The following is a 25,148-nucleotide window of genomic DNA, read 5'->3' on the forward strand; positions in this document are numbered from 1 at the left end:
GGTGTCTTTAAAGGTTGCATACGAAGAAATAAGGGAATTGATAGTTTATATCGATCTCACATTAAATCTTAAAAATTTCACACCATAGATGAGAGCATTCGATGACAATGTCTTTACCGTCTTTAAAGTCCATATAGCTCTTATTTGTGTTCTTTTCTAGAATGGTTACATTTAGGCGTCAAATGAAGCTTGAGCCACGCCCACATCTAGATTGGTCTTCTTTAGGGGCTAAACTCAATTTTCCTACAAGCCACCCCGCTACTTTAACATGAAAGCCCCCCTCCCCTTCCCTCCATGGAAACTAAAACTTGGAAACTAAACTTGGTTCAGCTGGGCAAGCTACTTGGAAAAATTGTCTTCCAAAGAAACATTTCTTCTGAACGTTTTTAATTGAAAATATTCTCCACTTCGTAATGCAGCTACTTTTTACACGTCAGTTTATACAGAATGTAGCAAGCGAAATAACAAAACCTCTTCAGTCTTGGTGAAATTGCATATTATCTGTGATAGTCGAGTGACAGTAAAGTAGCTTAACTAGGGGGCGAAGTTTTGTAATGGTTTAAAGCCTCAAACAAAGGAAATAGTTTTCTAAGGTAGATATATTAGGTACACAGAGTAGTTTTCATCAATGCTTCGAAGATAAGAGATAGCATTATTAGGGATCTGTGCTACGCTTTATTATTCTTTTGTAAGTTTTGTACAAATCAAACATGGCAGTATTTGAAAGAAATTATTGGCAAAGGAATAAAAGAAATGAATTTGTCTACAATTGATTCATGTGTTTGTTTGTTTGTTTGTTTTCTTTTTTTGGAATAAAAAATAGGGCAATCAAAACGCACTTGTTCATATTGTGGCCCTTAAAACAAATATTTCAGCGAAAGGCAAATCATCTAGATAGATCTGTTGGCTATTTACATAGCTTGGTCGAAGTGCCTCTAGTGACAAGATAATGGGCTTAAGGCGAGACTTTAAGCAATGTAAAAACCCTATGCCGCCTCGTCCCATAAATATACGTTTAGAGGTGTTACGTAAATATTTGGGTGAATTTTGGAGATTTTTGGGGGAGATAGTTTTTCTAAAAGGAGTTGTAAAATTTAGAGAAATAAGAAATGTTGAAGATTTGATGTAGTTTTAAAATTAGAATTTGAAGTTTGAAATTAGTAGACGGACACCAGACAGTCCCCTGACAACCTGGAGTGCTCTTGCGTGGGGGTCAACTGTCTGTTGGTGTTCCAAAATAATTTTCTTCCTTTTATTCCTTTTATAAATTACTATAAATTTCACTCAAATCTACGTTAAGTCCCCTCTTAAAGTCACAAACAGGTAGGAACAAACGTTGGGTAGTTAAGCGCGCGAGGAGTCCGAGGACACATCTATGAAAGCTATCTTTGTAGATCCCTTTTGTATTGGCAACCTCGTTCCCAGGGCTCCTCAATGAGTTTATCTATGTTAGGCGTGGGAGTTATGGTACCGTATCATCACATTATAATGAGAGTTGTACGTAAGAAGCTGATCAACTAAAGTGAGTTTAATTTACGACTAAGATGTAGAAGTCAACTAGTTTTATTTTTGATTATTTATTTTGTCTCCACCCAAGGTGCTATTTTACACTTTTCTTAAAACCAGTTTGAATCTCTTACTAGCGGAGATGCGATCACGTTTAAATTCAAATTGATCCTAAAATTAAAGAGTTGAGAATAAAAATCAGCGAAATATAAAAGTCGAACGGCAGTTCGATGACTCCATGTTATCATTTATCAAGTTTAAAGTACATTATAGAATTAATTATATATTTAGAAAAAATAGTGTGAAAATATTTTTTTCGTTTTTAGAAATTTTAATAGCAAGGTATGAATCAAACCTTTAGTACTGATATAGGCTGGTATCTTCGTGGCAACTTTTGTCGGAATGGTTCAGTCTAGGAAACCAAAACAACATTTCTACCAAAATCCACTCTCCGAATTGGCTGAATCCCCGGTTTTTTAAAGCGGTCGCGAGGGGACCCGAAGGGACCCAAGGGCACCCAATGGGACACGACGCAACCGCCGATGGATCAAATTTCGAATTGCTTACGCTCTTTCGGATTGTTCGAGCAGAATCGGAATTCTTCGGATTACTTACGATGATTTACGACTGAAGTTGCCACAGAAGTTTTATAAAATTCGTCTGGTACCGCTTAATAGATAGAGTTAAAGTTCAAAATTAAGTTCTCATTCCGTTTACAGATACCAAGCAAAGACTTCAACGCATGTTTGTCCATCGTTGTCGGCCTCGCTAACATCTGCCAGATCTTCTCCGTACCACACTTGAAGCTTTTGCCCATGGGGGAGAAATTCAGGGTTGGAGAAGTCGTGGAATACAAGAAACTGGGAGTCGGGTTCGAATCCTGGGAGTGCGTACCACATGGACATCGACTTGTCCCGGATGAACTTCTCGCGCGGAAACAAGATGCGTTTGGACGGGGTGGTGATGAATGTACCCAGAGGAGTGGTACCGACATACGGGTGACTTGTCGAGCAGCCCCACTTGCTTTCGAATGAACCATGCGTTGTGTGACTTGAGTGACAGTCGTCTTTCTCGCAAGTCACGTGGCCCCCAATGTGTACGACTTTGAAAGCGGCCACGAAGCCCTCTCTTGTGATGGTGAATTTAGCTGGGTTGTTATCCTTGGAACCGAAGCAGGCTTTCGTCACGTTAAGTCTATGCCATTGACCTGGAAACAAGTTTCATTGTACCAGTTAAAAAAGCTCATTTACTTTTCCTTTGCATTTTGTACTTTTCCAGATTTTATTGATTGGTTCATGCTATGTCTGACTAAACATCTCACGTCTGAATCTAAAAAATCCTGGGCTACCTATTTTAAAGTTCGTCTGTCGTAATTTCCACCTTTTGCCCAATCTTTATTTTTCTTGTTCCTACTGTAGTATATATATATAACATACATACATACATTTAATTGCGCTCCCTGAAAAGGGTTTTTCAGCAGCAATGTTAAAAAAAATACAATTAAAATACAAGTAAACGAAAGTTAAAAAAATTCATAATTAGAAAATTAAAAAATAAAAATATATAGAATAGTTCTAAGTTAATTTAAAAGTAATTTAGAAAGTCTTGTTTTAAAAATCTTCGTTGAGTCAATAGTCCTTAACTCCACGGGAAGCGAATTCCAAGTTTTCGCTCCCCGGAAGGCAAATGACCTTTGGCCGGTAGAAATCCGGCAGAGTGGTAAATAAAAGATCATTGTTGTTAATGGATCTAAGTTGTCTTTGGTGGACTTGTGACCTATAATGAAATTTGTCATCCAAGTAATCAGGAACCCGATGGTGTAAACATTTATGTACCATGGCATATAATAGGTAATAATTTGACAAGATTGCAAATACATAACTTAATTTGCGTTCCGTCAGAGTTTTCGTTTGAACGGCCAAAAACGCAATACAAATAAATCTTTATAAAAGCATTTTTTCTTCCTTATTGGAATCTGGCGTCCAAGCCGGGTTTAAAGAAAGGGTTAAGCTCAGAGTCCTCCAGAAACGCGTAATTATTATTGAAATTATTATTGCCTCATGCTACGAAAGCTTAGTAGATTGATTCTTTTTCAGTTAGAAAATTATTGTACTTGACTCGTTAACGGTGAGAAATTTCGGTAATGAGGACATTTAATGGGAGGCGGGTTTTTCGGTTCAGTGTTATATAAGCTGGTTTATAAAAAGACGAATTCGTCATGACGCAATAAATAAACTTTTTCCAAAAACTGATGTCGAAAATTGTAATTTAGATGACAAAACATTCTACAGGTCTATGGCGGTTTCTAAGTTTGAGACGGCTAACAAACAGAGAAAGAGAAAGTCTAGTTTCTTGTGAATAACTTACTTGGCATATTTGGGCACATCATCTGCATTCCTTGTCTCAGAGATCCTGCTTCTTCTTGAAGTAAATTCCTCAGTTGTCCTTCTTGTTGGGAGGAGAATCTGTGACAGCATCCATTACTCGCCATCGAGCCTTGGTACAACAGCGGTACAATCGCTCCCAACAGCAGTATTAAACTCGCCATGTTGATTTGGTAAAGGTTTCGTCTGCAACGCGTAACGTTAGATCACCGGCTCTTGATATGGCGCAAGTATCAGTGTTGAATGAACGGGGGGAATTAACAGCGCGCTTTTAAAACCCGATTTACGCCTAGAGCTGTTAAAATGTTTTCATCGGCTGTTGACAAACTACGCAGATCCGTCTGCTTTCACGCTTCCTTTGAAATTGGATGACAACGGATTTGTCTGCCCTGAGGATTAATGCACGGGGGGTAAATAAAACGCGGCGTTATTTTGAGTGCATTTCACGCCTAAAGCGCCAAGGTTATTAGCTAAAAATACTGATTACTTTGTAACGAATCAACTGAAAGTCACGGGCAATGTTTCGACGAAAAAGAAATCAGCAAGTATTAAAACTACGAAACGTTAAATTCTTTGGATACATCTTTCCTCTTAGCTTTAACAATAAATTGCCGTGTAATTCTACTTTGTGCACGGCGAACCAGAAAAGTACTTTTCGAAATTCTGCTGCGAAGTATTTGTACTATTGAGGTTATTCAAATAGACCACGATTCTCTTAAACATTGCGGCTTCAGAAACAGGAATTGGGCGCTATGCAAAACATACTTTTGTTAAATTTAAAGTGCAGGCATTCCCAGCATGTTTTTCTTGTGGGATTTATTGTTTTTCTTGCACGTAATCGAGAAACACGTATAAAGAGGCACACACGTGTTTTAAATATCTACTGCGTTCTGGAAGCAAATTTTTTAAATCATTTGGCACATGCCTTGTTTTCTTAGAACAATATGGAAACAAACAACATATGTTATTTTCCCTTCCGTACAAGTTATGTCGTTTAAAAAAAATACCCCTGCTGGCACACTTATTAAAGAACAATTAAATAACATTTACTGGCAAAAGACCACGAAAAACACGCCTCACAATTCTCTCTTTTTATGTCCAAAGGTTGTTGGCAAATTAAATTAATTGTATGACCCACCTTCGCAAAGAAGTTCTGGCCAGATTTTAACAGTGATGTAGGTCGACAGGACTTGTTTCACAAGAAAGGCGTGGTCCTTTACAATGTTATGTTGACTGACAGTAGGTCAAATCAAAAGATAGCATTTATTTAAAATCTTCTTTTCTTTCTAATGTCGGGTATTTTGTCGGTATTTTTAATGCTCTATTCGTAGCTCTTTTATAACTTGTTATACGAAATCGGGTTATCATTGCTTTTTGATCTTAGCGCCGTGCTAAAAGCCCAATGATACTGTACGTTAAGTGCACGTGTCTACTAGTTTATCCTGGAATTTTATGGAAAGAACTCGCCCCCGCGTACAGGGTATTTGCATCGGTCTTTGTTCTGTTAAATGCAGGTAACGTTCATGAAACCAGCCATCTTTAGGCTAAAAAACAGTTGCAAGCACCCATGTAAATGTGTTAACCTTGCTTGAAACAAAGAAAAACATTCAAACTTGCTACCATCTTTTTATTGTGGCGCGTGTTTGGGGGATTGAAGTTAGAATTTTCTCGCCTACCAGAAATTGCGCAAACTCTATTGTGTTGAGAACTCAGCTGGGGTGAGCTATGCGGGAGACACACGTCTTTATTGCAAAGCAAAAAAAATTGACTCAAAATGCACGCAACAATGATTGCAGCATTAGAATTTCAAGCACAGGTTAGATTACGAAATATTGCAGAATGTTTCTTCACTCTAAGAGTTACGTGTTAAAAACATAATCTGATGAATGCTGAAGTACACATATTTGGAAAAAGACTACTCGCCATGTTTCGAGTCTTTATTGTCTCTTAGCTTGTGCATGCGGTGTGGTATCCTAACGGAAATAGAGTAGATTAAGGAAATCAACTCAATATTTGAAATTTCCGTTTTTATAAGCTGTATAACCAGTTAAACCTTTCGGTGGCTCGTTTGGTGCGCTTGTTAATTGGTAATGGAAAATAAAGGACCGTTCCTGGACCTACTAGCGTGTAGTTATTAGCTTTAGGCCCTTGACGATCGACCCATTTTCCACATTTATTACTTGATGGATGGCGGAAAAGAGCAAAGAGTTAAATAACATTCGGATCACAAGTAGCCAAGAAAGACACCGTTATATCAACAGAATTTTCCGGAATGACTGATATGCGAATTACCCCAGTTGGCGCTTCCGAAACTCTTTTACATTCATCGTTTTACATACATCGTTTCGGCAAATGGAAACCTCATTTCGGCTTTTCACTAAGAGAACATAAATATTCCAGTCAAAACAAGGACTGTTCCGGTTGGTTTGTGGAAAACCCTGTTCTGATCGGTTTGTGGTATGACATCGTCCTATGTTTTTCTATCGATATTTTGACCCCCAGGGGCTCTCAGATGTTTTATACGGGAAGGCTGCAACTCACGGTCCAAACCTTTACCCTTTTATATACCATTTTTGACAGAAAAGGTAACCTTTTCATATATCTTTGATAGAAAAAGTACTCCTTTCACAGAAGGGTTCTGCATCTCTTTTCTTAAAATCTCTAAATATATTCTCTAAATAACTGTTTACTTACCCTTTTCTATATACTTCAACGCGTGAAAACCCTATTCTTTTATTTACCTTATTGTTACTTATTTTCGGAGGACTAATTTTCGCGATTTTCGCGATTTTTAAAAAATCGCGAAATTAAAGACCCGCAAAAAAAGGTTCTCGCGAAAATAAGTAACAACGGTAATTGAACGACGCGAACTTTAACACCCTTCAATATAATTCGCTAAAATTAATCAACGTTACGGTCAGTTTACAACATATAATATTGGTACAGTCGACAAACTAGTTCTACTTTGTTACTATGGAAGATTTTAAACTGTTTTAAGTTTCTTTTTGTTATATGGTTTTGTTCAGTGTCATTGGAAACCATTGCTGTGGAAAATTAAAATAAGTTGTATTAATTTTGAGACTTACTGTTTGTTAATACAGACCAGTATTTTGACAGTTTTCGCGATATTTAGTTCCTTTAATGTATTTTTTTTTTGGCCAAATCGAGAAATTTAAGTCCCACCAAATATGCCCATTCCATTTTCGGGAAATTAAGTTACCGCGAAAGTAAGAAACAACATGATTCCTACAGCTACCCCTTTCGGGCACAGCCTCCCCTATGTTCCAGCTATAGGGAGTACTCCCATCCCATCCCGGGATTTGACCCTGCTGTCTGCAGTTTACGTCGTTTATCGTACCTTATTTATGGTGCTAACACATATTTGCAACAAGTCAGTGTAAGAAATCTAAAGAGCCGGTGAAAGTTTGAAATGAATAAAACAGACACACACTTTTACAAAAGGTTAACGCGAAATAACAAATCGTTCGCAATGTTTTCTTTTTTATTTACTTTCTTCTTCTCTTGCCCTTCTCCTCTTTTTTACTTACATTAACCATAATCCAGCACATTACTTTTCTCCTTCATAGCAAAGTGGCTCCTCCTTGCCTTTTACGACTTTTACCTACTTTTCTCTTTTCTTGGTACCATTGCTTTTTTCACGCTAATTAGGTAGTGCCGTGCTGAAATTGCTTGGTCGTGGTGCTGTAAAAATTGAGGGATACGCGTGTAGATTAAGGTTCTGTGTATGAATCAGTGTAAAAAAAACTTAGAAGTTCAACCGTGATCTGTCAACGGATTAAAAACAATATGCTAATCTTCTTGTTTCCCGGCTTTTGCTTGCAAGCCCTTTCCTTGAAACCGACACATTATGCCTTCACTCTGCCATTGAACCTCGCATACCAGAATTAGAAAAACGATTTCACACAGTAAATCACTCGCCTCGTTTTTAAATAAAGATCTCGGTGCCACGGTAGTCGTAGATTCTCTTGGACAGAGAATTTGCGTCAAAAATATAATTTTTCTTATGTTTTTAAACGGTATTCGTGGAAATAATTGAAACTTTTTCGCCGGTTTAGTGACAGCGCTATTGCCTCCCTTGTCAGTACTTCGGCTAGTTGCGTTCGTCTGGTTTACTTGAATTAGAAAACAAAGTTTAATCAGTTTTATCCTCTCTATTTTAAATGGTTATTTAGATTAGCGCAGTTAATCGCGAATTTGCAACAAAAATTAATTAAAGCGTATTCTGTGAATATTCTACCGAAGGCTTCTTAGTGATGAGAAGTTGGAACCTTTAACCCGTTTTGTTTATAAGAAGCTTAGTCCTTCACAAAAGAAAAGATTGTTAGGAAAATATGGCTATATTTTTGGAACTAATTACACCCGCGAACATCTTGTAAAAGTGCCGACAAACTATTGAGAACACTGTAAAATGATTAGTTCAACGAATAATGCACATTAGAGTGTTTTCAAAATCTAAACCTCTTATTCTTCAAAGGCGCTCTTTTAACTTGTTATTTTTAGTATCAGCCGATGATAAATCTTCATGCATGCTTAGGGTCACATATCGAGACACGGTGATCAGCGCGGCCCGACGACCGGCAGAGTATGTTTCTCAAAATGTATGATACTTTGCAATTAAAACATATTTTGTCCTTTTCGAGGCTAAGGTTGACAACAGACTTTTAAACATTGTAAACTTGACTTGAATAACTCTCATATTTGGCTTTCTCTTTCATACATTAATCGTTTACATTCTGCGACAGGACCAATGGGGAAAAGTGTTTTACAGGGTTTCGATAAATGTCAGTGGATGAGTTTGCAGGAAAAGGGTGAATATGGACAATAAATGCACAGTCAATTTACGATTAAAGAATGTATGTACTTCGAATTGTTACGTAACAGACAAGAAGAAGTTAATTAAACGATCAAGTTCGAGTTATGCTTAGTCAAAACATCTCAAAGATGCCGCATCGGATTTTCTATTTACAAAAACAAAGCGCGAGCGGAGATTATGCTTTTAAAACGACCGCCCACTCATTTTTAATGTGTTATTTACAGGATTCCAGTTTTGGCAAAAAATTTGAACTCGCTGCCCCTGCATTCTCGGACAGATTAAAGGCGCTCTTAGCACGATACGAAAAGTTTGATGTCATAGCATTCCTCCTGCTACGCAGTTGTGCCAATTCCTTTTAGTTAAGAGAACGCTATCATTCACCAGCAGAGTTTTTCTAAAGCTTGTGGTCACATTTTCCCATCTCTGAAGCATGAAGATCTCAGGTTTACTCGCTTTTCTAGCTGTAGCAGCTTGCTTTGTGTGTTCATGCAAAGGAACCAAGTACTCTTTGCTGCAACCGCATGTCTTGAAGAACATGAACCGAGTTTTGGTCAGTGAACGCATGGTCTTTATTCAAGACTTTCAGAAGTTTTGCCGCTCATATCAAAAAGGTATGCCGCCCTACCATTGTTTTGCCCCTAATAGTTTACACAAGAAACGGTTTTCAAGAAAGTATTGTACAAAGTAAGCAATTTTTAAAAGGGACAATGTCACCAGTTTCACTTCAAAAACTCAAGGACCTAAATACATATAGAAACTACGAATAGTGGTCCAATTTTTTAAAACATCACCGTGCAAACAAGTGATATTATTGTGATGCCATCAGGAACTTTAGATCTCAACTTGAAAAGGTCAGGCTGATTTTTTCAAGGTTTGTCCCAATTGTGGACTGGAAAAACACCTCAAAATTATTATGGCTCCCTTCTTCCTTCAACAACAATTAACTTTATATCTCCATCTTGATGTACTGCTAGGTGCATTTTATGTAAGAGAAGACCTATTCGCCAATTTTAGTACTTTTTACCGAAAAGCATTAAAAACCCCGTGACAGTTGTACCTTTAAATCATCTGGGGTTAATGAAAGTTCCGTTAATTGCAAAATGTATTCCGGGCACAAAAGATAACAGTTTTTATTTCAAACCCGAGTTTCAGAGAAGGTCAATTAATCCACATTTATACAGCAAAACTCTCCGCAATCCAAGTCCACTGAATTTTTTCATTGGGACAGGTCACATTTTCTTTTACCCGACGTGAACAAATAAAAGTATTAGTGATGTTTTAAAATTCTTTCAAAACGCTGTCGAAAATGCCAACCATGAGAATAACAAATTCGAACTTTTCACGATTTTCGGAATTCCTTATGAAAACAAACTCGATTTTTCCTAACTGTAGGGCGTTCGGGAGTTTTGCAAAAACAGCACGAAAAAAATAATCAACTAATTATAAATCAACTAATAATAGAATAAAAAAAAATAATCTTTTTTTAGAAAAAATGGTGTTCATGTCTTCGGAAAAATCAAGAACGTTGATCGAAATGTGAACTTAACTTAAGAACTTAAGTCCAGCTATCCAACTTTAAGTAATATATCGAACACGAGAGACAGTGTTTCATCGGGATATCCAAACACCGAAAAGAGAGTTGAAAATACGACGTGCGTATATCTATGCTAATTAAGAGTGGGTATACAAACCTCCTTCACGGTTATGATTTTCTTTGTTTTACCTTGGTGAATAATTAATGAGTTTGAAAATAAACTTCCGAAATCTATTGCTGTTCTCGCAAAGTTTGTTGATCAAGTAACATATCAGCCATTTAAAAATTTGGGAATCTTAGCCACCATGATTTTAGCGGCAATGGTTACAGTTTATACTCCATATCATCTTTTACTTCATCAGTTCAAACAAGGATCGGTTAAAATGTCACGTTTCCAAAAGCGTATTGGTCTTAAATGCGGCACATGGTGACATCACTAAATTCTTGGACTGAACTAACATACAAAAAAGATGAAAAAAAAAATCTTTGTAAGTTTGCTCTGGAAACAACGTACACCGGAACCGACGGGAGATGCGAATGATCTTCAGACTGGACACTGTGCGACCACGCGGAATAAATATTAACTTCGCATTCATTTAAACTACACGCGCGGCTCTTTGCGTGCGCGCTGGGCTTTGAATGTTATTTTAATTTTTAATGCTAGTTTTGTCGCTTTTTTTGGGCAACGTTATTTACCACCGAAGAAGGGCTATTGTCCGAAACGTTTGGTTTCTTTTTTAAAAATCCTTTTTGGCACTTTCCATCCTCTTTATTATTTCACTTGTAATTTTCTAGTGCCTCGCAGTACGGCATTTGAAACTTTTCTTCTTATTATCGATGTACGAAAAAGTTCGTTTCGTACAGTGGCCAATGAAAACAAATAATGTTTGGAGAATCAGACGGAATGGTTTGAGACTGCAGTAATATTAAACTCTTATTACAAATAGCAAACAACGAATCAGTACCAGCGAAAGAAGCAAGAGGTTGGAATCACACAAAAATAAACAATAACAACAAGAGGTCTTTACAACAAAAATTTTTCGGAAACTATGGACCTACAATCTTGGAGAAAAACTGTTGAGTCAAATCCAAATTAGCTTCCAGAAAACAATATCAACCCTACATTCCCCTCAAAAACTGTTGTTTTCCCCTCCCCTCGTTCAATGTTGCTTAAAGTCTTCAGCAAATTTAGTATAAAGCGCATGTCGAATCGGAAAGGGAGAGAGGATTTTTTAAGGTTCTAACTATGTTCAAACATGGGGAAAGGTATTTTTTCATGAATTAGTACAATTGTCTCAACAGTTTTGTCCAAGATTGTAGCGATAACTATTTTTCATTAACATTTTACAGAACGATGGCTTAACTTGACAGAGGTTGTTTGTTTTGGTTCACGAGGCAACAAATTTGCAGCTGTTGGGATACCAATGGAAGGCTTTCTGATGTCAATCAAGTTGGTGCACGTGACTGGACACGCGTCATGTGACAGCAGCTCGCCCCAGTACAACGAAAAGTGGGGTTGCTCACGAAGTCATCCCGTGCACGGTGGAATGCCGTTCAACGTCGTCATAACAACTGGAAAAAATAATGGCATTCTCTACCCGAAGGAACTGTCTTTGAAAAGTAAAAAAGAATCCCTCTGGTACGACATACCGGAAGTGGAACCCGACTCACCGGAACTAATCTTTGGAGATTCGTCATATCCACACTACGTTACTTCCGGCCAGGAGTTACGCGTGTGGTTCGGAGACGATCTGGTGAGTTCTGGCGGGAAGAACAACAAAGGAAAAGTCTGCATAACCGTGCAGGGCTGGTACATGCATTGAAAAATGGAGCCCTGGTGACGTCACGTGACATGGCACATGGCCTAATGCAATCTATGTGAAGCAGTTTTTTTTTTCACAAGAAAGGTTGTTTTTAGAACATCTTTTCTGCAAATTTGACAGGGTTTTTGTATAAAAGCAATGAATTTCCAGTCTAATAGAGTTAAAGTAATTACAGTATTATTTTGTTGGAAACAATTTTGTGTTTTCGCAATGATCTCACTTTGCATTACAGCTGAACTCTGCTGGTGATTTGCCTCCTTATTTTGAAGAAGTTTGTAGACTTGTAAGAAAATAAAACTGTCGGCGTACAGTTGAATCTGAAAGTTAATTTTAAGTAGTAGTTTAAAAAGTATGCCATATGAAGCTATATGATAACATGGCAATCAGCGATGTTTAGTGTGTGAAGAAATGCAAGAATTCTTTATAAATAAGCTTTATTCAGAGTTAATTGTTTTTTGGTACTTGTAAAAAACCGTAGTTTGCTAATTTTTTAGACATTTTCTTTTGCACGGATGAACTTCTTGTGTAATTCATATAATCGAGATTTGACAGTAAAGGACTATGCTAAAAAGGCAATTTTACATCCTAGCTTATCCGAGTTGATTTCTATCGTTTTTATCAGCGCCGATCCACTAACTGCGGCTGCAAGGAGTAATTAATAAACCAATTAGAACTCAAAGCACAAGCACGTGACAGATGACAAGCGCGGGAATAATTGCGTGAGCCAAATCTTGACGGGGTTTAGCTTTACGTCTGATGATTGGCTAAAAAGACAATGTCTTCCCTCGGATTGGTTAGGCACTTTCACGGCAATACCAAAGAAACACATGCTTTATACTTTTGTCAGCGAGATTGTCTTTCATATTTCCTGTACAAGACCGGCACAGATATAGCCGCGCTTATAAACATACATCCGCTCGTGGACGTCTCAATTATTCTGCATTCTTTGGTCTGTTACCATCACCGAGATTTTGACAATGACAGACTTGTCTTCTCTTTGTTTGGAAAAAGTAGGAGTATTGACACAGTCTGTGGCGTCACTTAAAGGAATGAAAATTAAAAAAGAAGATGAAATTGAGAGCGTTTGGTACCGAGACTATCAAGTGCTCGTCAGAAAAACTGAATGTTGTCTAGTTTTTCAAAACTAAAAAAATACAGTTTTGTGTCTCGAATAAATGAAAATTGAGATAGTTGTGTGGTAAACAGTATTCAAAGCGATGTTTAGAGAGTCAAACGACCATAATTAAAACAAAAACTTAGTCAAGCCCATGACTCCAGGGCATGCTGTCATCCCCTCATTCAAATTTAGTCATCAATCTTTCCATCGTTTTGTTCCTTTTCTTTTTCATCTGACAATTAAATCGACGTGGGTTTCGGCAAACGTGATAATTAATTGTCCACCCGATAAAATGGCATTCAGATTGGGTAATACCGGTAGCCTGATGTCTTTTCACAATGCATAAGAGATATCTGAAGATTTTGTCGCTAATTTATAGATTTATAAATGTAAATTTGGAGGGCATTTTACCAGCAAACCACTACACGTTGGGGCCACAAAGAGCTTTAAAAAAAATTCTTAAGGCTATTTTGAAAACAGAAAACTGATTTTTTGCCGCAATTTTTTTTCTTAAATTGTCAGCAACTGCATGTAAAATGGAAAAACAAAACGAAAAAGGGAAACCGAGACTTCAATTGCGTCCTCTTTCAAAGAGCAGACGACAAAATTTTTTTCTCATTTGTGGAAGTTGTAATGTTGTTTCCATAGCAGAGAATGCACCCATTGAAGGGCAAGCTTGCTTAGATAACACAGATATGGAGAGCGAACAGAGTTTTATTGCAGTTCGTGAAGCCCAGAATAACGCCATTTGTACGCCAGATCATGTGGAAAAATCAGATCAGAAAAGATTGGATTTTAAAGATCTAGACAAACTTCAGAGCTTGAAAAACGGAAAAGTTGCTCGTCACGGGCAGACGATGGAAAGATATGAAAGTATCAAAAAGGTATGTTGGAGCGGAAGCGATGATGATGACGATTTCAACGAAGTTGATGGTCAGAGTTGCATCGACAGTTTCCCTGAACAAAACTGCTCAGAACCACCACAAAACGAATTCGAGCAAAAGACATTTTCTTCTAGAGAAACGCCTTCACAATTGCATGAAGCTGGGGCGTGGGAGGACGGTGAAGACGCGCGAAAAAGCCGACCAAATCTCATAAGAAAACGGATCGCCTCCTCGGTAGAGCCCTCGCAAAGTCAAGCGCAACTTCTCGTTGAAAATAAACCTCCATCCCTCTCCACACTTCTCACGGAAGATTTCACGCCCAACGACAAACAAACTTCTAACACGTCAGAGAGTAAAAGTAACGAGGCTGTGGTAAGGCCTGCTTGGGTTGAAAAAGAGCCAAGAGCGACAAGTACATCTGCTAATCGCTGGAAGCGCCTGGCGGGTCTTAAATTCAAAATGAACAGAGTCGAAGGCAAGAGAATGGAGCGAGACGATGCCACGGTACACGAAGAATACGAAATGATGATGGAGAATTTGAAACTGTATGGGGTTTTATGACGAGATTTGTGAGCTATTTTAAATTGGTCGATAACCGATTTTGTACATCGTACCGAATTCAACTCCTCGGGTGTTAATGTAAATATCTAACTAAGCAACCATAAAGGGGTTAGATCGCGATTGACTCTGAGCTCTATAACTTTAAGTTAGCAGGGCAAAAGTCTTGGCAAAATCACGGCCATATAACAAACAAAAGTGATTTCCGAGCATAATGAATGACATTTTTATACAAACTAATAAGCTTCAAAGCAGTCGGGTTAAGCCATGCCAAATGCAATCCGTTTTAATCTTCTCCAGTTTTGTCCATTCATGCCCCTTTGGCCTTTTCTGTTTTTCCTTCGAGTTCTACTTTCTTTGAACATCTAAAAGCAGAAAAAACCCTAATTTGTGGAGGGAAATCACTGCTATTAATATAGATTTTTTTCAATACGCGCGGAAACGACTTGAAAAGTTTAGCCTCAATTTTTCAAGTTGCAATTCATTTCCATCCTAGCCATCCGCAGCCAAAGACGTTTGTAAGCAGTTTCAGTTCTCTAACATAGCAATTGCTAATTAAGATGGACCATTATTTTCAGGTTTCCTATGACACAAATATATATTTTGGCTGTTGAAAAATCTGTTAAAATCTGTGACAAAGCCCCTGTTATATTAAACATAGCCACTTCAATAAAGCGAATTTAATTTTTTTCTTTCTACATTGCCAGAATGTAAGGAAAATCTCCAAACAAATGAAAACATGCGGCGAGATTTTAAAATCTCCTCTGAAAAACAGGAGTTAAACGACACGGATATGAGAATGATATTCTTTTATTCCAGTAAGACTACTAAACATCTATTTACAAGAATTGCCGTGAAAAACCTGTACATATAACTTAGTTCTGTACAAAAATAATTAGAGCGTCAAAACAGCATTATACTGTGTCTTCCAAATCGGAAACACGCAAATGGGAAAAATAAACAAATTAATTATTTGACAAATTCATAATGAGATGTTTTGGACGCCAAGGCGGGCAGATTTGATCCATAAATATATGTTTGTTTTGTGTGTGTACGATTTAGAGATATTTTGGATGTTTATACTTAATGGCTACAATTTAAAGCTATCACTTTTTCTTTCCCTTGGAGGGAGTCTTTCTCCCTCCCTTGGCTGTAGAAGCGCTCTTTCGACTTTTACTCGGCGATGGCGACCGTTCTCGTTCTTTAGCTGCCTCGGCCGCTTGTTCCTCCTCTTTCTGTTTTTCCGCCTCTAAGAATTTCTGTCTGTAAGCTTCTCGTCTCTGGTTCACTTCGCTTCGCCATTTATCCGAAGCGGCCTGGCAAAGGAAAGAGAGTAGGAGTGTGAGAAGGAGGAAGGGGGTAGGGGGGGGGGGTAAGAAGGGAAAGTGCAAATGGGAGCGACAGAGGAAAGAACGGAGGGAAGGAGGGATGGGGAGAGGAAGGAGAGGAAGGGAGGAGTGAGGGATGAGGTAATGAAGGAGAGAGAGAATGAGAGGGTAGAGAAGGCAGGCAGGCAGGAAGGAAGAAGCTGAGACGGAAAGCGGGAGAGATGGAGTTAGGAAGCAATCAGGTGTGCGAGGAGGGAGGAGCGGGAAAGAAGGAAGGTGAAAATGGGAGCGACAGAGAAAAGGAGGGAGGAAGGAAGGAAAAGATGGAGAAAGGAGAGAGAGAGAAGGCAGGAGGGAGGAAGGGATATTTAACAATTATTCCACGAGCGCGCGTTGGATATGAGATGGTGGATTGCCAACGAGGCGCGAGTGCCGAGTAGCTATAACGATCCATATCCAACAGGCGCGAGTGGAATAATTGTTTTATTAAAAACGCCCAAAAAATTGCAATATTTGAGACCCCCAGATGTTTTCGTTGACGCGTTTTTGCAACCAATTTGTGGTCAATGGTATATGAGCTCATATTCCATTGCCTGTTAACCAATCAAAAGCAGGAATTGCAATATACCATTGCTAGTTGTTAATAAAAGGAGTATACCGTTCCAGGCATTACCTGCAGTTCTTCAGCTTCCTGTAACTGCCTTTCTTTAGCAGCATTTCTGTCCAGTCTGTCCTGCTCTCTCCTGTTCTCCACCTCTTTACGCTGAGCTTTAAAAGCGCGCGCCACTTCTCGTCGCTCCAGAAGTCGTCGCTCAACTTCTTCCTCGTCTAACAGCACAGGAATACCACCTCGTGATCTGGGAACGAAACAGCGGGAAAACGTTTTATACTTCAATAGGATTTTGAGGGTTGTGTCTTCATATTTCGTATGGTCACGAAATAATTAATTAGCCTCCTTCGCCGCACAATTGCGGTAACATTGCGTGACAAGCCAGAAGACCTGCCTGTCAATAGGAAAAGAGCGCCTATTCCTCCTGCCTATTGGAAAGACTGAGTCACGCTATTTAGGGGATTTTGTCACGCTAGGTCACGCTGTTTTAGGTTGACAATTTCGTGACATACAACCTGTTCTTAATTAAAATCGAATGAAACTTCAACAAAAAGAAAATACTAGGAAGCGAAAATGTGTGGAGAGTGGATAACCTAAACCTGAGTTTTGCTAAAAAAACACACACGCAGATTTGTGAAACAAATATTACGGTCTTACCTGATGGTCTTGGGTTGAGAGAGTGGCTGCAGGATCTGATCTGGTTCCTTAGGGGGTGGTACTAGAGTTAACTCTCCCTGGTCTGCCTCCGATTGCACTGGTGACGTCACCGTGACTGTAACAAGACAAAGAACGTGAAACTTTGGAGTTGCACAGAGAAGCACTGCAAGGGTAAAATCTCTTGCTCAGGAGTATAACTCAACGACACAGTCAGCAGGGTTCGGACTTTCGAACTGCCAATCTTGAAATATGAACTTGAGCACAGACTTGCACTGGGGGGGGGGGGGGGGGGGGCATTGCACCTTATACACGCAAGTTGGCAAATAAAAGCCATTTCAATGCTAGGGAATGGCTCAGTGATGATGAATTCAATGCAGAAACACTGAATTCCAAAAAGTCATCGTCTGCATCGAATTGGCTATATCAACGAAGGACTTGTAATCAACATGCTTTGACTTGCGTTGGCTGGTGAAACGATGAAAAACCCTACGTCAACTTGCATACCAATTTCATCTCAATCAAACTGAACGCAAGTCATCGCAACCAAGCAAAAGCGCGAGCAAGTACGTCCTTGCCAAAAGAAAACTCACGTTGACACAAGCTGGGAGCTTAGATGCTACTTGAGACTTCGTTTAGCTAGAACTTAAGACCACGAAAACTCCATACAGTCGGCGAATTAAATAAAATCTCCCAACTCATCTACTTACGTATTTCGCTGGAAGAAATGTCCTTCTCTTCGGGTTGTTCCTCGTCGCCGTTTTCTTCCTCGATGGCGTCTTTGTCAACTTTTACCATATGCTCGTTTAAGAACTTCTGACGGCTTTGTTGAGCCTTCGAGTAAAACAGGGCACATTGTCAGAATAAAAGGCAAGGGCTACCTTCCACAGACAAAGGGAGGTCACCTAGTCAGTGGACAAACTTTTTTTATCCTTATGTGTTCCTTCCTTTATTTTAAGCCGGTTTTAAAGCTGTTTTCATTTTTTTGGGTTGGGTTTTTTTTTTTTTTTTTTTTTTTTTTTTATTTCTTTGTTTTTTTTTTTTTTTTTTTTTTTTTTTTTTAAATTTTTTTGGGTTTGAGCGACATCACCATGAAACTGCAAAACGAAACTGCTAGCAAGCACTACCTCATATGGAATAGCTGTCTTACCTTAGCGGCTCTTCCCGGTTCAGCGGCTCCCCACGCTAGCTTCATGGCCTTTATTTCATCCTGTCTTTCTGTGTCTTTCTTTACCTCGATCTCTTCCTACAAAACAAAGAGACCGTCATTAGCAAATTCCCACGGGAAAAAAAATAAGAAACTCCACAAAATCGGTTTTCCCGTGACTATCGAAAGTATATTTGTGTGCTTGACCTATACCGAGCGACTTGACTGGTTTAAACAAGTGGTACAACTTGCTCTAACCAATCGGAGCAGGCATACTGTTTTTTAACCAATCAGAAACAAAACCAGTAGCACGCTTCTTGACTTCGCTTACGCGTTTTCCCGCTTGGAGCTTGTTAACTGTTTTCCGCGCTTGGCGCTGGTTGACTGTTTTCCCGCGCTTTTTACTAGATGACTGTTTTTCCGCGCTTGGCACTGGTTGACTGTTTCCCCGCCCTTAGCACTGCATGACTGTTTTCCCGCGCTTGGTACTAGTTGACTGTTTTCCCGCGCTTAGCACCGGAAGCATTTTTAGCTTGTTCCAATTGGTCCATTGCTTTGGTTCATTGCGTTACCTGCGTTTGCTGTAAATATTTTGGTTTAGCTTTTTGACAGTCATTAGAAAATCATTCTATTCCTATGCACAACACGGCGTGTCTTCAAAACACTAAAAAATGCGTCGAAGACGTCAAAGCTATAAAAGTGTTCATCCTTAAGATTAGGAATCGTACTGGTAATCTTAAAGCACAAGGAAACAGACAAGACTTACCGCATTCGCATCAGACACGATCCTAAGAGTCCAGTTAGGTTTGCTGGAGTCAAATTGTTGCTGCTTAAAAACAAATAAAAGAGGTAAAACTAAGAGGATGAGTTGTATCTTATGTCCGCTAACATGTACAAGCCCACACGAGTGCAATTCAAAATGTGACGATTTTTTAATACAAAGCTGTCCTTTACTTTCAAGAACGTTCCTATTCATCCAGAAAATATCAAAAACAATTAAACTTATGTATCTGAACATTAAAACTGACTCAATTTTCCATGAAAATTATCAGCACAGTACCTCAGACAACACGACCAACATAAAATAACCGTTAAAAGCTCAAAACAACCTTTAGTTGATTACCTACTAGTAGTTGATAAAGGTAAATTACGAATTTCGAAAAGATGACGTTTCGACCGTAAGCCCTTCGCCGCCGAGCGTTCCCGCTTTTTGTGCTCCGACAGGGCTAAAGGCCCGGTAATAATACGGGCAACATTTTTGTTCAACTTGTCTCGCAACATTGTTGCATTGCAAGTTGAACGAGTTGTTGCCCGTATTACTACCGCGCGCTCAACTTGTCTCGCAACAAATTTCAAAGTTGCAAGTTGCAGCAACATGTTGCACAAAGTAGAACCGAGTTCTACTTTTTGCAACAATTTTTTCAACTTGCAACACCAAAATTTGTTGCGAGACAAGTTGAGCGCGCGGTAGTAATACGGGCAACAACTCGTTCAACTTGCAATGCAACAATGTTGCGAGACAAGTTGAACAAAAATGTTGCCCGTATTACCGGGCCTTTAACGCTCAAAACATCAGCTTTTCAAAACTCGCTACGGCGGTTAAATTACCTTTATTAACTTCTTGTTGATACTCAACTATTGTAAATGTTTCACTTGCCCACCGACCGACGAAGCACAACAGTTTCTTTACAAACTAATCACTTTGTAAAATAACCCTTACCTGCGAAGAGGGTCTTGATCCAGCTTGTCCTTTGCTTGACCGACTCTCTTTACCCTCTTTACTTTTCTTGCCTTTGGACACACTTGCCGATAGCTTGTCACCTCGAGGAGCACTTTCTGCGGGAGCTAAACAACAAAGTTACAAAACGTTAACACTAGCTACTATGTGATTTTCAGTGGGAAGATAAAAAATATTTTTTAGCAGGCTGTTTACTCTTTCTTTTCCTTTTTTCCTATTTTAGACTGATCATTTCACCGTCAAGATTCCTTCCCCAGGTTCAACTTAAAAGAAAAGTTTACAAGGTAAATTTAAAAAATATTGAAAAAAAATCCAGCGTGAAATTAAATGCTGCTCAATAGCTTTCATTTGAATGGTCATACACTAGGGTTTCATCCACAGACTTAAAAGTTAGAACCACCTTATCAGACAGCATAATAAACAGTACCACATGTAAGTACTGCTCAATTGCTGGTTTTACTGTCACGCAATCAAAAAATAAATTCGAAACCATTCAACTACAGAAGCGATGAATTTCAAATATTATAGATGATAATAGATAAACAATTTCTCCAAGTTTCAGGTCTGTGCGGTGTACCGTTCACGAGTTATTTTCCGAACCTTTCCACGCAAATTTATAAAGCTTAGTATGGAGCCTCCATGACTGTGTCCTGCTGAGGGACACAGTAATGGCCGCCGTGATGTCAGAGAAACCATCTGGAACTCAATTCTGTTTACAACAGCGGCCATCCTTGGCTTAAGAGCTAGTACACTTTCACATAAACACCACTTATTATATCTGAAATGTTCATTCTGCACAAAATGGAAAGGAAAGGCCTTTTTTCAAACAAAACAGCTTTGTCACGGCACTCAGCTTGATGTCACATACGACGGAGAACTCAAATATTCAAAATGCTCTGTTTTAAAAACGAATGACACTATCGATCTGGAAATTTGCAAAAATATATATTTTTAGTTTATCTTTCGCCTAATGACAACAAAAATTTAGCAGGCCTAGTGAATTTTGATTTCAGAATTTTATGACGTAACATGAAAACCAAGAATAGCTTTCATTTGAATGGTCACACACTTGGGCATCGCTTCATCCAGACTTAAAAGTAAGAACCACCTTGACCAGCTTAGTTAACAGCACCACTTAAAGGTACTGCTCAATGGTTGTACAGTGCCACATAAAGCTGACACATTCAGTGATAGAAACAGATAAATTACCTTCTATGTCCAGTCGATCCAGGCTCTTGAGCATGGCTACGAACTCCCAGGCACTCTTGGACAAGGGCCAACTGTCGCGCAAGACCTGGGCCTGAATAATGTACTTGTGTATCTAAAACATCAAGAAGAACAATGAGTCAAAATTGGAAATCGTGCTGAAATGCACTGGACACACGGCAGTTTTAGGAAATTCGTGAAGGTGCGCAGAGATGCAAGGTATATCTGAGAGCATTGGTGCTCAGTTTCTCGTAAGAAAGAGAGACAGTGACAGTGTTTATGATGTGAGGTTGTCAAAAAAATTAAAGTGTTTGTGAATGAGAGATTTCAACCTATGACCACTGAAACCAATTTCCTATTCCACTACTGACTAAACTAGAGCAGTTTTCAATTGAGTGTCGTAAAACCAAAACCAAAGTTATTACTCTGGCCAATCACAAAGGACACAGACAATTTAGTAAACCAATCAAAACTCGAAGCAAATACATGTAGCTGACACGAAGCGCGGGAAAACGTGCGTGAGCGAGTCACGATTGGTTTTGGTTTTACTCCTGATTGGCTAAGAAAGTTGCGCGAGATTTTTAAGCCAATCACTAAGCGTAGTAATGCAAAACCAATGCAAACGCAATTTACTTTCGACACTCAAGTGAAAACCGCTATAAAAGCTCAAAAGGAAGCAATTCATTGGAGGAACAAACGGCATTTCATGGGAAATAAAGAGTAGACGTAAAATGACCAAACTAGTTATAAGCTGGCCGCGTACAGTTTATATGTACAACAAACCTTGACTTCCGGTTCTGTGTCGACTTCAGTCTCCTCGTCTTCTTTATCTTCTGAATCATCGCAGAGAAGAGGACGGGAACCTTTCTGCTAAAGAAAGCTAAACAGTTAATTTTCCCATAACTTAAAGTGCACAGATGTGCTAATTGCAAGATTAATCCACATAAGTCTTAATTTATACCTTAGTCCATTCACCGGTAGAAATAAAGATCTGCTGCTCATATGTTATCCAAGTTCACGATATAATTTAGACCCCTGTGAATGTTTTTTCACGCACGGTTTATGAAAAGTACGTGACACTCGCACGATGTGACTCAGTAGCTTATGTGACTTAGCGTGGCTAAGTAGCGCGCACCAAACAGCTACATGTCGCGTCAATAGCTAACATAGTATCACGTACGATACGCACACAACATTGGTACCAGGTCACTCACCGATGATCCTGGCCGGGAGGAGTTACTGGATTCCTTGCCACTCTTCTTTCCACCCTTGCCCTGCACAGGCGATGCTACTGCTTTACGGCTGCCCGATGGAGGCCTTTTGGCCGAACGGGGGTGGGACGAGGTAGGAGGTCGAGAGCCTGGAAACAAAAACAATATGGTTCAATCTCATCCCTTGTCTGAAATTCAGCCGTCCTCTCGACCCAACCCCCCGCGCCCCTTCGTTGGGGGGTTGGGTCGAGAGGACGGCTGAATTTCAGATTATCTCATCCCCAGAGTCTTCTCTGGCATTACTTGAATTTGAAAAGTTGCCATAAAGAGTTGCTTAAAAGAAAAATATGGCGTCTTCTATGTCTAGGTTTTGTACAGTTGAAGACGCTGTTCTTATTACTGCTTTTTCGAATGTTTTTTCTCTTTAGTATATTTTTACTTTCGTCAGATCGTAAGGAACAGGTAAAAAGTTAATGACACGTAACTGGGCAAGGTACACGGGAGGCGGCCTACTCATTTTTACAAAGTAAAATAAAGTTCTCACAAAATGAGTAGAAAGTGCCTTTTTAAAACGGTTCAAAGTTCCATACGTTTCGGGCTCAGCCCTTCATCAATTGAAAGTAAAGATTTTATTTTTAAGCGATGGCGTGACATCGCTTTTATGCCATCGCACGATCGGTTCGTTTTGTCTGTTTGGCCCGATCGAACAGAAATCAAGTTTAACTTAACAAGAAATCGCCGCGTAAAACACAAAAGCAAAATACTTCTGTGCAGTTAGAATGGAAAACTACAATGTATTATTATATATGATGGAATCTATTAGATTGAGTTGGCAGAAATTTCTAATTCTTAAAATACAAAGGGCCGCTGTGAGCAAGAGACCGTTTGACCTTAAAAAGCTTGCTCGCGCGTATCGTATGTCGTTTATCCGTGATATCACACTGCAGTATAACCACAGGCGTCCCAAACTCACGATTCGAGAAATCGATCGAATAAACGATTTATGAAATCATATGAATGATTTATGCGAGCGTATGAATGATTTATGTAAGCGTACGAGTGAGTTATTTTTAGCGCATCGAGTGGGACGTGACTGCTTGAAGTCGCGCGGTGTTGTGTTACAATTTAGACCGTTGGAGATTTGAGCACTCTATAAGACTTTGTATGGAGTTTAAAATAACGCGGAATAAAAGCGCTCGACGAAATAAAATTTTATTTTTTTCAATGAAATAAAGAAAATGTACTCACCTTTCTTGAATCCTGTTGTCCTTTTGGGCTATTTCCTCGTTTTTTGGGGGTTTTCAGGTTCGTCTTATGAAGGGCACGACTAGAACCTGAAAACCCCCCAAAACGATGAAATAGCCCAAAAGGACAACAGGATTCAAGAAAGGTGAGTACATTTTCTTTATTTCATTGAAAAAAATTTACAATTATTTTCTTTATTTCATTGAAAAAAATTTACAATTTTATTTCGTCGAGCGCTTTTATTCCGTGTTATTTTAAACTCCATACAAAGTCTTATAGAGTGCTCAAATCTCCAACGGTCTAAATTATAACACAACACCGCGCGACTTCAAGCAGTCACGTCCCACTCGATGCGCTAAAAATAACTCACTCGTACGCTTACATAAATCATTCATACGCTCGCATAAATCATTCATATGATTTCATAAATCGTCTATTCGATCGATTTCTCGAATCGTGAGTTTGGGACGCCTGTGGTATAACGCAATCTTTGTTGAGACAACATAGGGAAATCTAAATAAATAATAAAAATATAAAATAAAGTATTACTGTTGTTCAATTGAGCAAATCTACGAAGAAAATGTATTATTTGCATCCTTGGTCTGTGAATTCATATTAAACAACTTCATTTATTTAAATTCCATCAGATCCTCGGACTATACTATTTATACAATCACTAACATTGCTTCTTATGTTAAAAAAATGTAAGATGCAGTTGGATAACAGTCATTTCGACACACAAGGTGTCAGCTACTATTATTTACTTTAAGTTTTCCTCAAAATTATGTAAGACCCCTCGTGAAACGCCATCGCTTCTGCATGCATCGCGTGCCAGTTATTACGCTTAGCAAGTCAACATCGTCCCCTTCAAGTGCCACGTCTGGAACTCGCTAGGATACAAACGTACGTCCGATCTTGGACCTTGAGAAATTTCTGTTCTCTCGAAGTTGCCAAATAGCCTGTTTTCTTCCTTCTAGTTGATTGTCTGCCTACAAAGGTGTTGACATTGAATGATGATTAACCTGTCCCGTGACAGTTCAACAGGAAAAGTTGCTGAGACAAACTTCTAGAGCGGTTTTCACTTAAGTGTCGAAAGTTAATTGCGTTTGCTTTGGTTTTGCATTGCTACGCTTAGTGATTGGCTTAAAAATCTCGCGCCACTTTCTCAGCCAATCAGAACTAAAACCAAAACCAATCGTGACTCGCTCGCGCACGTTTTCCTGCGCTTCGTGCCGGCTACATGTATTTGGTTCGAGTTTTGATTGGTTCACTGGATTGTCTGTGTCCTTTGTGATTGGCCAGAGTAATAACTTTGGTTTTGGTTTTACGACACTCAATTGAAAACTGCTCTATGCAGCGTAGCTTGTAT

At 39.0% G+C, this 25,148-nt stretch overlaps 3 protein-coding genes across 9 annotated transcripts in view; 1 reads left to right on the top strand and 2 right to left on the bottom strand.

The window, feature by feature from the left end:
• Window positions 1–1,547: 1,547 nt before the first annotated feature.
• Window positions 1,548–4,330, bottom strand: LOC144656749 (uncharacterized). The gene is made up of 2 exons (XM_078516984.1): window positions 3,874–4,330; window positions 1,548–2,713 (listed from the first exon to the last, which is right to left on the bottom strand). The coding sequence occupies exons 1-2, from the start codon at window positions 4,052–4,054 to the stop codon at window positions 2,220–2,222; spliced, it is 675 nt and encodes a 224-aa protein (XP_078373110.1). The 5' UTR covers window positions 4,055–4,330; the 3' UTR covers window positions 1,548–2,219.
• A 4,664-nt stretch (window positions 4,331–8,994) lies between these two features.
• Window positions 8,995–25,121, top strand: LOC144656129 (uncharacterized). Of its 2 annotated transcripts, XR_013571261.1 has the most exons (3): window positions 8,995–9,335; window positions 11,609–12,430; window positions 24,838–25,121. XR_013571261.1 is itself a non-coding variant. In XM_078516360.1 (2 exons), exons 1-2 carry the CDS (start codon window positions 9,155–9,157, stop codon window positions 12,079–12,081), a joined length of 654 nt encoding a protein of 217 aa, XP_078372486.1. In that variant the 5' UTR covers window positions 8,995–9,154; the 3' UTR covers window positions 12,082–12,574. The 2 variants fall into 2 exon arrangements, 1 of the variants encoding a protein (XP_078372486.1); XM_078516360.1 differs by lacking the exon at window positions 24,838–25,121 and having other exon boundaries at window positions 11,609–12,574.
• The window catches only part of LOC144656118 (androglobin-like), a 37,357-nt gene continuing 27,643 nt past the window's right edge, over window positions 15,435–25,148 (bottom strand). For 3 of the 6 annotated variants that reach the window (XM_078516342.1, XM_078516345.1, XM_078516346.1), the window contains exons 26-35: window positions 22,538–22,683; window positions 22,107–22,193; window positions 21,327–21,438; window positions 20,100–20,224; window positions 19,146–19,208; window positions 18,383–18,478; window positions 17,943–18,066; window positions 17,236–17,350; window positions 16,642–16,825; window positions 15,435–15,956 (exon numbers count right to left, since the gene is read on the bottom strand). In XM_078516342.1, the coding sequence (XP_078372468.1) occupies window positions 15,747–15,956; window positions 16,642–16,825; window positions 17,236–17,350; window positions 17,943–18,066; window positions 18,383–18,478; window positions 19,146–19,208; window positions 20,100–20,224; window positions 21,327–21,438; window positions 22,107–22,193; window positions 22,538–22,683 (1,262 nt within the window). In that variant the 3' untranslated portion in view covers window positions 15,435–15,746. The remainder of the gene's footprint in view (window positions 15,957–16,641; window positions 16,826–17,235; window positions 17,351–17,942; window positions 18,067–18,382; window positions 18,479–19,145; window positions 19,209–20,099; window positions 20,225–21,326; window positions 21,439–22,106; window positions 22,194–22,537; window positions 22,684–25,148) is intronic. The other 3 variants (XM_078516344.1, XM_078516347.1, XM_078516343.1) reach the window with 2 other exon arrangements.

The sequence above is a fragment of the Oculina patagonica genome, chromosome 6, assembly GCF_052425735.1.
Source record: "Oculina patagonica isolate OP01 chromosome 6, crgOcupat, whole genome shotgun sequence".
NCBI classification, from domain to species: domain Eukaryota; kingdom Metazoa; phylum Cnidaria; class Anthozoa; order Scleractinia; family Oculinidae; genus Oculina; species Oculina patagonica.

Coding starts and splice junctions, on each gene's coding strand:
- LOC144656749 (XM_078516984.1), bottom strand. CDS start 4,054: ATGGCGAGTTTAATACTGCTGTTGGGAGCGATTGTACCGCTGTTGTAC. Junction 2,714..3,873: donor GATGTGCCCAAATATGCCAA/GTAAGTTATTCA, acceptor ACTTGTTTCCAG/GTCAATGGCATAGACTTAAC.
- LOC144656129 (XM_078516360.1), top strand. CDS start 9,155: ATGAAGATCTCAGGTTTACTCGCTTTTCTAGCTGTAGCAGCTTGCTTT. Junction 9,336..11,608: donor TTGCCGCTCATATCAAAAAG/GTATGCCGCCCT, acceptor AACATTTTACAG/AACGATGGCTTAACTTGACA.